Below are 14546 nucleotides of genomic sequence, written 5' to 3'. Positions count from 1 at the left end.
AACAGTTTTTAGCCCTGGTATCTAATTGTTTATCTCATCTCGCGGTTTCTGTCTGTCTCATTAGTGGCGATGATTACAATTAACTTTCTTACACCACCTGAAAACCTCCAGCTGTGTGTGATAAAACTTACCAACTAGTACAAGCAATGGTATAATAGACATCTTGGCAGCTTGCGTGCTTTATCAATAGTCAGCATCATTTACAAAATACAACTGGATAGATTAACATTTGTAAACAAATTATGTCTAAATCTATATTAAAATTAATTTTAAAACAAAAACCTAACGGATTGGGTAGAAGCTGCTGAACCCAAACTAGATATAAAATGTAGATCAAGATCTAGATCTACGTCTATCTAGGTCTAGAAAATATGAATCAAGTTTTAAAAAATGTTATAAATATCATTAGTACTATAAAATTAGATGGGCAGAAGAAATTGTTTATATTTTTAAACGGCCTCTATCGTGTGGATATAAAAATTCCATTGCGTTCAATAAGTCTTGAAAACACGACTTACATTCGGGAAATTCCGTTTATCAGCATTTTTAGCATATTTTGTGAACTGTGATTTTAACAATAAAAACTAATAAACTTTTACCATTTTATGTATATTTTCTACGCTTTTAATCTTCTAATGCCTCAATACTTATTAAAAGTTTCAAAAGTCGTTGCAAAGTAATGGAAATGAATGTTTTAATCTGTAATAAGTAATGGAAGCATTGGCTGATGTTATGATCATAGCCTAAAGCACAACTTTAAATCCTTTGTTCGTTGCGACTTTCTGGTTATTCAAAAATGCAAATCAAACTGGGTGCTTTTTATGAAAGTTAAAAAGATAAACAGTGCCTAATTAAGGAAAGTATTCTGCAAAGATGTCGGATGGATTGAAACTGTCGTTTTTAAACACACACTTTTTAAACATAGTTATCTATTCCTAAGCATTCTCTCCGTCTTGGCTAACTACAGGGAATCACCAAGAATACAATTTTGACTTGAATTTCAAAACACTCCATATGCGTAGTGACTTGAGGACCAGTTTTCATCAGCTAGGTAGGTAACTCATTTCGAAACTGTCATTTATAAATTTAAAAAAAAAGGTTATCTACCTTACCCGAGATTACCAACATTTCGCTGATAGTAATTTTGTTTAAACTACTCTCAGCCCACTACAAAATATGTGTATTTTATCATACCATCTCTAAATAAATACATATAGTTGTTTATGATACATCGATGTTCTTTTTTTAAAATAAATTACTATTTGACACACTGTTTTAATACGTTAATCGTCTATAAATAAATCAAGAGAATATCATATTAGCCGCCTAACCATATACGTCATTCTAAAGCAGGGGTCTCCAAGCTACGGCCCGCGGGGCGGATGCGGCCCGCGAGGTCCTCTCATCCGGCCTGCTGAGATCTTTTTGTCCAAGGAAAAAATGTTTGTTGGAGGTGGCTTAGGAACTTTGCCCTGAACATTCAAAACAATTTGAAAATGTAGTTTTCGGTGTAACTACCGTTGCCCACCGTGTTGCAGACATTGGTGAAAACACTGTGACTCAAATAGCAAATAATGCAAGCAAGTTTCGCAATTTTTCAATTGCAATGGATGAGTCGCTGGACAGCTGTTCCACCTATCAACTGCTTGTGTTTATTAGAGGTGTGAAGACATGAACATAACACAAGAGCTGGCTTTTATGACACTGTTACCGGAGAGGATATATTCAATAAGTTAAAAAAAATATATTTGCTGATTATAACTTGGACTGGACTAACCTCAGTTACCTGACTGTTGACGGAGGGAAGAACATTAGTGGCATAAAGAAAGGCTTGGTTGGACAAGTGGAGCAGATGTGTAATGAGAAAAACATTCTACAACCAATGTTCCCGCACTGTATTATTTATTAACCAGCAAGCTTTGTGTGCTACATATTTGGACATACGCAGTGTAGTGAATCCTGTGTTGAAGATTGTGAATTTATAAGGTCACATTGACTCTATCATAGATAGTTCAGAGACATGTTGAAAGATACAAACAGAGAATCGCAAGATTTACCATTAAAATAACTAAGTTTTGAGAAAGTTCTGAGCAGGGTATTTAAGTTAAGAAAAGAAATAGGTGACTTCCTGGAAAACAAAGCAAGCCGCTGCCATTAATGTCTAATGAAAAGTATAGAAATTGGCCTCTGCTGCAAATTTAAATTTCCTGAACCTTAAACTACAAGAATGGGAAATCTAGTTCCTGATCTATACACCCACCTAAAGGCCTTCTGATCCAAACTTGTAATGTTTTCGGGACAAGGACAAGCCAACAACTTTTGCTCAAAAATATATATATATATATATGTATATATATATATATATATATATATATATATATATATATATATATATATATATATATATATATATATATATATATATATACAGAATGCATATTTAATACGTTAATCCTGTAATAATTTGAAGAAAATGATGTAGCTGTAAATTTTTATCATACAGAAGAAGGCGCTGCTATCAATATTTGGACAAATAAAATAAATAACCTATTTGATTAAAAAAATAATTTTTATTGCATTATTAGCTAAAACCATGATACAAGATTAAGCGATACGTAGATTTTGTTGTTTTTACGCAAACAGTCTGCGAGCAAACGTCAATTTGGACAAGAGTCATTCAGGCTTTTTTGTTACTTTTTCTAGTATTTACATATTTACAAATTCTGTTTTCAAACAATTGAGTTGCATTATTAAACATGTTTCATTTACAATTTCCAAGTTTAGTTGCAACCCCTACCAACAACCCTCCCCCCTTCTTCTGCCTACACTTGTGCTTATTCTACTTATCTTCGCTTTCTTCTTTTGGCTTAGACGGATAACCAAAAAAGGACCATATCGTATTCTTGAATTCTATTATACGGTCCATAAATCCACTCTCAGGTTCTGGTTCAGGTTCAGGTTCAGGTTCAGGTTCCTTTTTCTTGGTGAAATTTGTCTCGAGGATAGCATGACTGATTTCATTAAACAACTGGAATGATTCACGCAGCAGTTGTACCAAGCTCGGCTTCCTTGATATTTTACTCAAGAGGAAATCAATCTCGGTTAAAAGTCGATTTTTTAGCCCCTCCAGCAAACACAAACGCCGAGGTTCGTCCGCTGAAATGTTTTTAAACTCGTTACAAATATTTGTCACAGCCTCTTCCAGTCCCCAACGTAAATTGTGTTTTGAATATGTTTTTCTGATTCCATCGACTAGTTTGGTCAATCTTCTGACTTGCTCCTTCATTGTTTCTTTGTCTTTCGCCTTATTGTCAAACAAAATAATTCTCCTCCCACAATCCTTCAGCAAAAGATTACAAGTGAGAGTAAACCATGATTGCCATCTACCCATAAAAGAAATTTCGATTTCTGTTGGATACAACCACTCCATATAATGGGTAACTACAAGTATAAGTCTTTCCTTAATTACTATATCCCCAAACGTCCATCTTAAAATTTCAATCGTGTTTTCATCTTCTTCCTTGAATATGACCCCCAAAGGCATGACGTACAAGATAGCATCATGGTATTTAAAACTTGTTGAGAAGTTGTTGAATAAAATCTCCTCCAAACTGTTCTGCTCGAGTGCGGCGCCGTTAACACTCGGCGTATCGACAACAGTGAACTTGTATCCGTCGTTCTCCGCGGAGGCGATCTGGAGTTGTTTGGTTTTCGGTGCAGAGTTAGAGGCTGTTTCAAAGACGTTCTTGCCCAGTATAGAGTTCCCTGTGGAACTTTTGCCAGCACCAGTCGCACCAACCAGCAACATGTTCATCTCGGTTTTATAACACGGGCGTCGTCCTGAGGGGATTAAAACAAAATACAAATTCCTTTCAAATTAATCAACGCATTCAATGTGCATTCATTCTGTCCGTCTGTCCGTCCGTCTGTAGTCTGTTCGTCTGTCTGTCCGTCTGTCAGTCTGTCTGTCTGTCCGCCTGTCCGTCTTTGCGTCTATCAATCAATATTTGTATTAATTAATCTAATTTTTGTAAGCTTAAAAAAAAACACTGTTACTTTTTGAATAGGTATAAATGTTTTCCTCTGTAACTGTGTTAGCATCGCAGACAAATGACAAACTGATTGCTGTGAATGAAAATTTCAAGTCGTTACATTTATTATGTCAAACGCTGCAAGGTTTATTCTAGTAAAAAAAGGGTGAAAATTTTATTATTATTTTTTTAAATAGAGTAGTGTAACTCGTTATAAAAGAAGACCATTGGATATTATGGATGGCGTAAGGATGGATGGGGTTTGACACCTTAGATGCCAAGTTATCCAATTTTTTAACCCTCTTTTTATCGGAGATCGGCGTGGTCGGGTTGGTAAAGCTCATATTTGCTGAACCGTAAAATCCCTAGTTCAAATCCCCGCGCAAACGAGGGTCAACAGCTGGGGTCAGCAACTCATCAAGGTAAAAAACTACATAGCGAACAACTTCCTTTTAATCTGGCGCATCATAAGATGCCATGTAATACTTAACTGTGTTGGTGGAAAACCGTTACAAAGCTAGAATTGTAAACGAAGAAGGAAACAAGAAAATCTCTCACATCTTGTAATGTACCAAATACTTAATACCAGTATCATTCATTTTGACTTTACTTTTAAACAATGTGTGGAGAGAGGGGGTAATTGTGTTGGGCGACATCTGGACCTTCTAAATTTCGCTTTGAAATCCAGGGTACAATTACACTATCGTCAATCATTTTATGGAACACGTATTATACTAAGAATGAAGTAGCACACAAAATCTTATTTACAAACGGGAAAATTTTAAAATACGCAAAATATTTACCTTTTGATAAGCCTCTTTTTCCTGCGAATTTCGGCGAAAATTAATTTGTGGAACTAAAGCCCCCCCCCCCACCCTCAACTCCTTAAATAGCTACCCCTAGTTCCACCCATGGCTGCGTCAGATGTCATAACACCCGCTCAACCGATTCGCGCATGATCTAAACAAACATAACTCCACCACCTATCCGTAATAGTCAGAGGAGTAGCGACCCTTCCGGGCGCCCGGGGACAAACTTTCAACTTGGCGCCCCCTCTGGAGCAAATTTTCAATTTGCAACCCCCCCCCCCCCCAAACTTTAGATTTGCAGCCCTCCCCCCCCCCCCCCCCCACTCAAACTTTCGATTTGCACACCCCCCCCCCCTCAAACTATTCATAATGCAAAAATGCAGCTAAATTGACATTTTAATTTGTTTTTCCAACCCATTTTGGCGCCCCCTAAGGTCGGCGCCCGGGGACATATGTACTCCCCCCACCCCACCCTCGCTTCGCCTCTGGTAATAGTTTAAGAACGACCCAAAGATTACTTTACTTATAGATAATTCTTTAGTCAAGAACCTTTAACAATCTTCTACTCATTGAAAAGTGTATAAACATAAATCACTTATAGATAGGTTACCAAATATACGAGCATAGTACTGATGTTTTATTTTTTATGGCATTTTCATGATTTTTCCAGGCGAGAATAAGCTGTGTCCAAGAGACCCGGATTTAATTGTTTTGGTGAAGTTTTCCCTTATCAAAGCCTGAATGTTACGACTTCGCATGAGTGAATGCTAAATTTAGAACAATTTAAAAATCAAAACTTGAATTGGACTAATACAGCACTGCTCCTGGGGCATACTGAGTTTTTCCCGGGGGACTCACCGGGATTTTACCCGGTAAATCGGCGGGCCATTCCCCCACCCACCACCCCCGGATTTTGTCTAGCTCATAAACTAATGTAACCTAGATTGTGAAAAAAGTCCAGCTTAAGAACTTAAACAACGTACCAGCGACAATGAGATATGCCATTGTAGTCATCTTGGCATTTTGTACAGCTCATCAAGTCGACAACAATCACAAAACTAAAACTGAGAAAATATATATTTTTATAGAAAAAGTACATTTTGGCAACGTTTCTGTGGATAATATAGGTAACAAAAAAAAATCACAGTTTTAACTAATATGAAGCCTTAACAATATTTGTTTAATATTTTAAACATGTTGTTTATTAAATGAAATTGTTAAACAAAAACAAGACCAGGTTTACCCTCCCACCTCCCTATGTATAACATTTCTAAACATTTAACTGTCTCAATATATAGATCTATAACATTTCTAGACCATCATCTCCTCTCTTCCCCCCCCCCCCTCTCTCTCTCTCTCTCTCTCTCTCTCTCTCTCTCTCTCTCTCTCTCTCCGCCATTAAAATTAAGATATATACGTCTCGATCTACATTCAAATACAAATAAGACTATCTTTACTATCAGAAAATCACTTCAAACCATTAACTTTGCTGGATTTAACAGGGTTCGCAAGCTATTCAAAGACACTGGCCAATGATTCTAGTAAACATCCTTCATTTTGTGGGCGTGTTTTTATTAGCGTTCTGAATGGATGGTACCGTCGGTGCACGTGAAAAAACATATCCGGGAAGTTCCATTCTTCAACACTGCAGAATATATTTTGCGCAGCTTTTTAATATTTAACTCAAAATAGTCTTTACATTATTACCTTCTCGTATTCGCAGTAGGCTGTAGAGGAATTTAATAATCGTCAAAAAAAAATCGAAATTGAGATTTTCACAAATCTCGACGTTTTACACTTCTCTGTCTGTCCGTCTGTCCGTCTGTACGTTTCTCCGTCTGTCGGTCAGTCAGTTAGCCAGTCAGTCAGTCAGTCAGTCAGTCAGCCAGCCAGCCAGCCAGTCAGTCATTCAGTCAGTCAGCCAGCCAGTCAGTCAGTCAGTCAGTCAGTCAGTCAGTCAGTCAGTCAGTCAGTCAGTCAGTCAGTCAGTCAGTCAGTCAGTCAGTCAGTCAGTCAGTCAGTCAGTCAGTCAGTCAGTCAGTCAGTCAGTCAGTCAGTCAGTCAGTCAGTCAGTCAGTCAGTCAGCCAGCCAGCCAGCCAGCCAGTCAGTCAGTCATTCAGTCAGTCAGCCAGCCAGTCAGTCATTCAGTCAGTCAGCCAGCCAGCCAGTCAGTCAGCCAGTCAGTCAGTCAGTCAGTCAGTCAGTCAGTCAGTCAGTCTGTCTGTCTGTCTGTCTGTCTGTCTGTCTGTCTGTCTCTCTCTCTCTCTGTCTGTCTGTCTGTCTGTCTGTCTGTCTGTCTGTCTGACTGTCTGTCTGTCTGTCTGTCTGTCTGTCTGTCTGTCTGTCTGTCTGTCTGTCTGTCTGTCTGTCTGTCTGTCTGTCTGTCTGTCTGTCTGTCTGTCTGTCTGTCTGTCTGTCTGTCTGTCTGTCTGTCTGTCTGTCTGTCTGTCTGTCTGTCTGTCTGTCTGTCTGTCTGTCTGTCTGTCTGTCTGTCTGTCTGTCTGTCTGTCTGCCTTTCTGTGATGCACTCATGAAAATGAAAAACATCAATCCATCTTAAAGGAATGCATGTCAGCTTAACAGCTTAATCTGGTAGCTCAGCCATAACTCACCTAATACAATTAATCGCGTCACACAGAGCTCCGTATCAACATGTAATCACCCTATTATTATCAGACTACTTTGCAATTTAATTATTTGTTTTAACTTGATCCTTTTTATTTCTATTGCTATAAACAGTCAAGATCTTTCATGTTTTCTTAGCAGTATTATTTATATAATATTTATTAAAAAAGTTATATTCTTGTAATACCGCCACTGATGTTTTGTTTTCTTTTATCAATTTTTATACATAATATATCAAACACATTCTTTTAATAAAACTGTATATGTTTTACATCACTTGATCAGGCTTATTCTTTTCATTTTTATTTTAACTAAACAAAAAGTCCAAAAGCTCTTATTTTGCATAGCTATCTGCGATGACCCATTTTTTTTTTTTTTTGCTAACCTATATTTACCCTACCCTCCCCCTTTAAAGCCTCTCCCCTTAACCCACTCGTATCGTCAAATTAATGCTATAGTAATTGTAGACCCTCTTCGTGCCTGGGTAGATAGAGGCGTAGGCCACGCCCCCATTACACTGTTTGCCCAGATTTTAGCAATCAGGTGATATCCCTTGAGGCAGTGCTTGACGCAGAGAACTGGTTTGAAAATGAATCCGTTTGTAAGCTATGTAAAAAATAAACCGGGAGTGATCTCCCCTAAACTTTCTCGAATATTCTTATATAAAACAACAGGGGATGGGAACTCCATTTTAAAAACTTAAAGTTTTTAAAATAGAATAAAATCTCGTAGAAAAAAAGAATTTCACTCCAAGTGAACGCCAAATGAATGTGCATAATAGTGCGCAATATTATTAGTTCTTTATAAATTTAAATGCGTTTTTTGAGCAGTCGGAAATAGCGTAAATTAGTACTTCCGGTCAACGGAAAATACTCAAAATTGGAAAAAAAGGTAGAGAATTAGGACTTTTACTTACATGTGAAATATCATTTATCTATCGCAAATAGTACTCAAGTTATGGGCTTTTGAAAAATTCAAAGTAGAAAAAGTATCACTTCCGGTTATCGGAAATCGCTCAAAAGTTGATACGGATCTACAATTGTGATAAAATATTTATATATGAAATTTCATCAACCTAGCTGTAACGGTACTCAAGTTATCGTGTTTACACACGGACAGATAGACAAACAGACAGACACACAGACATACGGACAAGATTGCAAAATTATGTTTTTCCGTATCAGTGAGGTGTAAAACGTCGAGATTTGTAACAATCTCGATTTTTTTTTTGCACGATTACGAGACTTTCTCTATACTTCGTATATACGAGAAAGTAAAAAAAACGTCACCAGACAGAGGACGCTAGTAGTGATACACAAATATGCTTTATGGACCTCACTGACGTGTAGTTATAAATTGGGGTCGTCCATAAATGAAGTCACACTCGTAGGGGGGAGGGGGTCCGTAATTTTGTGACGGTGTGTGGTGAGGGGGAGGGGGGGGTTCAGATGGTACGACGTCACACTTTTGCATTATATAAAAGCAATGTTAGAAAACGAATTTTAGACGTCATATTACGTTTTAGAAAACTGTTTTATAATATTGTAATATGAATTGATTAAAAGCCTCTATTTTGACAGAGTTCAGACTAGATTTTGGAAAAATTTCGATGTTTTAAAAAAAAAATTCAACCTGCAATTTTGAGGGGGGTTGTAGGCTGATGTGTGACGTCATTTTAGGGGGGGGGGGAAGAGGTCTGGCTTTTTGTGAGGATGTGTGACGAAGGGGAGGGGGGAGGTAAAAATCGTCGAAAAAAGCGTGACGTCACTTATGGATGATCCCCATTAGCAAAAAAAAAAAATAGTTTTAAGTAGAATCAAGTTTAGCTATCGCCTCTTAGGCGCTTTGTGACAGTAGAGGGTGGGGCTGGGGTGATATATAAAGCGTACATGTTATGTGTCACTGTTGCGTGAATTAGATTTTTATAGAAATATATATATATATGTATATATATATATATATATATATATATATATATATATATATATATATATATATATAGTTATGTATGTGTGTATAACTTGATAAGCCTGTAAATCAATAAGTGAATCGTGTATTATTTTTTTACTTGTTTATTAGCTCATATAAATAAGGTAACTTTTGATAGTCTGCCAATAAAACCCATAAGGGACAATTTTTTCCTTTTGTTTCCACACACTTAACAAAGTCCTCCGTCTTCTTCCTCATCATCCCGGCCCTAATGTTCTCTAACTTGACCTGAAGCCTCTTGGGCACAAACCCGTACATGAACACGTCGTCTATCCAGTAAAACGGCATTGACCTTGCCGCCTCGCTCATCTCGTGAACAAGGTCAGGGGTCACGGCCGTAAAGTACCCCAAACACCGGCTGAAGTTGTAGCGTTTCTCCGCCACAAGTGAAACCGGAACTCCCCATTTTCCGTTTCTCCTGACGAGGTCGTTGGTCATCACCTCACAGCCGATGAAGCGGTGTTTTGGTGTTTTGGTCCAGAAGGGGAAAAAGCGTTGAGCGATGAAGAAGATGTCGTCGTCGACACGGAGAAGGAGCTTGAGCCCGCGGCAGTTGGCGTCGAGCCAGTGGAAGAGGAAGATGGCCTTGTAGGTGAGGTTGTGGTAGGAATCGATGAAGCTGCCCTGCACGAGGTCACTGAACTCGTGAAACTCCTGGGAGAGGTTGGCTTGTAGTGCAGGATTCAGCACCGTCCCAATAAAGAACAGCAGCTGTGGATTTAAATAATATAGCCCGGTTAAAAAAAAATGTTCGTGTAAAGATACATTTGACTTTAAGTAACTGGTAATTATTATTCACATAGCAGAGTTCGTTTCATATTGTTCTCTATCTTTACAAACTTTAACTTTAGTCTCATTGTTGGTTGTGTTGTGTTTAGTGTCAATCGTGTTACACATTTTTGAAACATATCTAATTGGGAGATTTCTGTCAAGCGCTGCATATAGATTGCAACTTCGACGACAATACACTAATTTGTAATTTTAAACCAGATTAAGTTATTTTATTTTTCCAAAAACGAAGTTAAAGATTACATGATTTACTAACAACAGGAGGGATAACTAAGTTAGAGCTTCCCACAAGTAGTCAGGTGAAATGATGTTCATGAAATGTTGCCTTTTACTAATCTCATGATTAGTGGCGTCGCTATGTCGGGTGCCACCCGGTGCGGCACCTCATTTTTTCACCCCCCCCCCCTTAATTTTATCTGTAAATTTTGCACTCGGTGTCACACCCCCCCCCCCCCCCACCCCCACCGCTAGTAATTTTTTTTACAATATTAACATTTAATACTAATGATGTTTATCTATAGTCTGTTGTTAAAACAGCTGGGTGTAGCATTGTTTTCTCTATAGTTTGCAGTTTACGTCTTAGTGTCGTCCCCCCTCCCCTTTGTCGCGATTATAATTATGTACTAAAATATTTTTTAACTTGAATTAACCATTCATTAACTGGCAAAAAAAAACATTTATTCTATAAATCTTGCAATTTTTTTTTCTTGATGTCACAACTCTAAATGGTGTCACCCGGTGCGTTCCGCACCCCTCGACCCCACTTCGCGACGCCTCTGGTGAGGATAACTACGTTGTACCTTCCGACAAGTAGTAAGGTGAACTAGTGTTGCCGTTTACACATCTCTTGACTGGGGTAATGCTCACAGGAGGCTGATTGATACTTATTTGGGAAACTGTGCGACACTAAATCTACAACATCCTTTGTTTAAGTCTAAGCAACAATGATCAACTTGGAAAAATGAAATGATATAGGCCTACTAATTGTTGTCAAAACTAAAGTATCAACTGTCTACTATATTTTTACAGTGCCTTAATCCTAAAAAGCTTTTAAAAAAAATTATCTAAAAGAGAAAAACCAATACTTGTATTCATTAATTTTACTAGTAGAGCATTCATCGCTCAAAAAAAAATCTTTTAAAAATACATTTAAATGAATAACACTTTGCTATTTTAGGGAAAGAAAATAAATGGGTTTTTTATTCTATTTTATGTGCAATTTAAGAGTTGGGACGAAAATAAATTTGATTATTTTTAATGGTTTTATTTATAAAGTAACTTTATGACTGGCATAGTCTGTGAGTAGTTGCATCCCTTGATATTGTTAAGATTATATGAAACTTGAAAGATTTTTAGTTCCCTCGTAAACAAGCGACAATACTGGTATAGATTGTGTTTGTATTAGAACTTATGGGTACCATGGGCTATACAATTAAAGTAAACTGTACTAATGTATGGTGTAGTACAGAAAACAGACTTAACAGACATGTCGTCATCTGGTATAGATTATTATTTTGGTGATTTTCCTCGCTCATAATAATCTTTATCAATACGGCACATCCTCTACTATTCATTTACCCTTTATAAGGTCGCTGTTTATAACATTTACTTTATTTATTTATTAGCCATGTTAAAATAACAGCTATAGTTAACACTACTTATTCAGAGAAAAATCAAAGGTTTACCAACCATTTGCTTGAAGTGTTTGAACTAAATTCGAGGCCCTATCGAAGTAAAAATTTACCTGTATGTAAACACGGCCTTCCGTTTTTGATTAAATGATTAATGGCCTAAAAAAAATAGCTGTATGTACACAGACTGTATGAACGTATGACAGGTCGTATGTGAATGTAATCGAGCCGAAGTTTAGACAACATTACATGCAGGGAAAATGTGAGAAATCGAATCAGGCTAAACAAACTCAGTCTCGACGGATATTGGTTGACATTACAACTTTGCTGAAAAAATTTACGTTGAACCGATCGTATCTTCAACATAATTTTTTTTTTCGTTTTATCTTAACACACACCATTTTACAGGAGGGGTGTCTTGCGTATAAAATATTATCAGTTAACTTAAAACTATTACCGATATTATGAATTATAGCAAATAATTTTAGTACTTGTTTGAGATAAGGGAAGAATAGTATCGCTGAAATGGCATAACTCATTCAACTACACTGTTCCAATAGAAAAGCTGAATTTTCGCCAGTACAATTCGCCCTTCACTTCAACTTTCAGCATATTTTATATGAGCTAGGTATCCCGTTTTTGTTTTAGTAAAATTACCACTTCTGCTAAAAGCCTGTTGGCGCCTGTAAATTGGTGATGATATTATAATTATAACTTACAGTTTAGCCCGTATAGGTTACTTAAGTATTCCTGTACAAATTGGAGGGGGTTGGGTGCGATTTAGGGTTAAAATGTGTAGTAAGGTTTGGGTTATGGTCGGAAGTAAATATAAATGGTTCCTAAAGATAGGATACCATCCAGGGGCGGAACTAAAGTGCCGCCAGACCCCGCAATGGGGAGTGGTGCCCTGGCCGTTTAGGGGCCCACAGCCGAACTTAATTCATATATATATATATATATATATATATATATATATATATATATATATATATATATATATATATATATATATATATATATATATATATATATATATATATATATATATATATATATATATATATATATATATATGTTTGGGGGACCAAAAATTTTTTTTTGCAGGGTGGCCCTTTTTTTCTAGTTCCGCCACTGATACCATCTTGTATGAATAGTCAAATTATAACACAATTATAGTTATTTGTGCTAATGAAACATCTTCTGGTTTTTATACAATATGAATTAATGCGTATCAGATTACATATAATTAATATAAATTACATAATAATCATATAAAATTTAAAAACAACAACCTTTATTTTATACGGATGAGTTTTGTTCTGGTCACCATACAACCACCGGAAGGTCTTCCTCTTTTCAAAATGCGCAGGCGCGGAATGGACAGCCATGACAGCGTCGTATGTACTTGTGTTCCCACAGTTTTTGGATGGGCTCATTACAACCTGGGTTCACAATGTTTTATACATCACAGGCTTTGTACATACATTGATGTAGTGGTATATATATATATATATATATATATATATATACATATATACAGAGGCGTAGAGAGGGGGGGCGGGGGTGCGGACCGCACTGGGTGACAACATTTAGGGGGGTGACACCAAGGCAAAAAATAGCAAAATATAGAGAAAAACTTGAAGGGGAGGGTGCAAATCGAAAGTTTGAAGGGGATGCAAATCGAAAACTTGAGGGGGGGGGGGGAGTAAATCGAAAGTTTGTCCCCGGGAAGGGTCGCTCAGCCTCTGGGGGGGGGGGGGTGACACAATTAAGTGCCGCACCGGGTGACACCCGACCTCGCTACGCCATTGCATATATATATATATATATATATATATATATATATATATATATATATATATATAAAACTTTATATATAACAATATTTTCATAGAGTAGACATAAAAGTTACATTTAAAGAAGTAATTGAACATCTTATAGATGTAGCCAGAGTCTGTAAGTTTTTAATAAGAGGCTTCAATCAACGTGCGATTTCACGGAGCTTTTATTACAAGTGTACTAATGAATCGAGGTGAGAGGAAGTTTTTACCCCACGCATACATCTCAGCCAACCCAAATATAATCCTAATTTATAAAAGGCCATGTGCGCTCTTCTCTCTCTCTCTCTCTTTCTCTGTCCGCAAAAAATTTTCGCCGGACATCACGTCAGAATCGGCAGCGATATATCGAGAACTTTTTACGGACTTTTGTTGAAAATAATATGTTAGATGTTTTAAATGTATAACCACAATTTTACTTAAAGAAGAAAAATAAAAATTAAAGGCGTATTCGAATGTAGAGAAACAGTATTATTTATGCAACCGGAAAAGCATTAATACATGTGAAAAAGAACGCATAAAACTGTGACGTCGCTATTGCTTATACATTAACTAATGACGTCATCTGCTGTGTTTTGAATAAAAAGAAATGAACTATTTCATTCAAATTTGATTTAGATCTACGTACACTATGAAATGTATACAATACAGTTTTTCCGGCCTAAACTCATAAAATTTATTTTATTTATTTGGATTCTAGATCTAGAGATTCTAGATCTAGACTAAATCTAAATCTACGCAATAACTAGATCTATAATCTAGACGTAGACGCTAAGATCTAGATTTAGACTCTAACTTCTCTAAAATCTATTCCAAAAATAAATTTCTATATT

The 14546-nt window shown here is 36.8% G+C and overlaps 3 protein-coding genes across 3 annotated transcripts in view; all 3 read right to left on the bottom strand.

The window, feature by feature from the left end:
- The window catches only part of LOC131953990 (GTPase IMAP family member 8-like), a 4859-nt gene extending 4372 nt beyond the window's left edge, over window positions 1-487 (bottom strand). The window contains exons 1-2 of the mRNA XM_059317445.1: window positions 413-487; window positions 132-213 (exon numbers count right to left, since the gene is read on the bottom strand). Of these exons, the coding sequence (XP_059173428.1) occupies window positions 132-162 (31 nt within the window). The 5' untranslated portion in view covers window positions 163-213; window positions 413-487. The remainder of the gene's footprint in view (window positions 1-131; window positions 214-412) is intronic.
- A 2126-nt stretch (window positions 488-2613) lies between these two features.
- Window positions 2614-6410, bottom strand: LOC131953988 (GTPase IMAP family member 8). Its single transcript, XM_059317444.1, has 4 exons — window positions 6319-6410; window positions 5824-5904; window positions 4057-4125; window positions 2614-3840 (listed from the first exon to the last, which is right to left on the bottom strand). The coding sequence occupies exons 2-4, from the start codon at window positions 5852-5854 to the stop codon at window positions 2840-2842; spliced, it is 1101 nt and encodes a 366-aa protein (XP_059173427.1). The 5' UTR covers window positions 5855-5904; window positions 6319-6410; the 3' UTR covers window positions 2614-2839.
- Window positions 6411-9530: 3120 nt separating this feature from the next.
- LOC131953979 (acetylgalactosaminyl-O-glycosyl-glycoprotein beta-1,3-N-acetylglucosaminyltransferase) lies at window positions 9531-13317 on the bottom strand (the record flags this gene model as incomplete). The annotated part of the gene is given in 2 exon segments (XM_059317436.1): window positions 9531-10166; window positions 13168-13317. Coding segments are annotated over 2 exon segments (786 nt in total), but the record flags the coding sequence as incomplete, so codon positions are not given.
- Between the last annotated feature and the right edge of the window lie 1229 nt (window positions 13318-14546).

This window comes from Physella acuta, unplaced genomic scaffold (genome assembly GCF_028476545.2).
Source record: "Physella acuta isolate Inbredline_101_S28 unplaced genomic scaffold, ASM2847654v3 ptg000968l, whole genome shotgun sequence".
NCBI lineage: Eukaryota > Metazoa > Mollusca > Gastropoda > Physidae > Physella > Physella acuta.
This window is presented reverse-complemented; position numbering and strand designations above follow the sequence as displayed.

Excerpts from the sequence above, each read along its gene's own strand:
- LOC131953988 (XM_059317444.1), bottom strand. The coding sequence starts at position 5,854 with ATGACTACAATGGCATATCTCATTGTCGCTG. Across the intron at positions 4,126-5,823 it reads GGCATATCTCATTGTCGCTG|CAATCAGTTTGTCATTTGTC; the intron begins GTACGTTGTTTA and ends TTTCATTCACAG. Across the intron at positions 3,841-4,056 it reads CATTTATACCTATTCAAAAA|GACGACGCCCGTGTTATAAA; the intron begins GTAACAGTGTTT and ends TAATCCCCTCAG.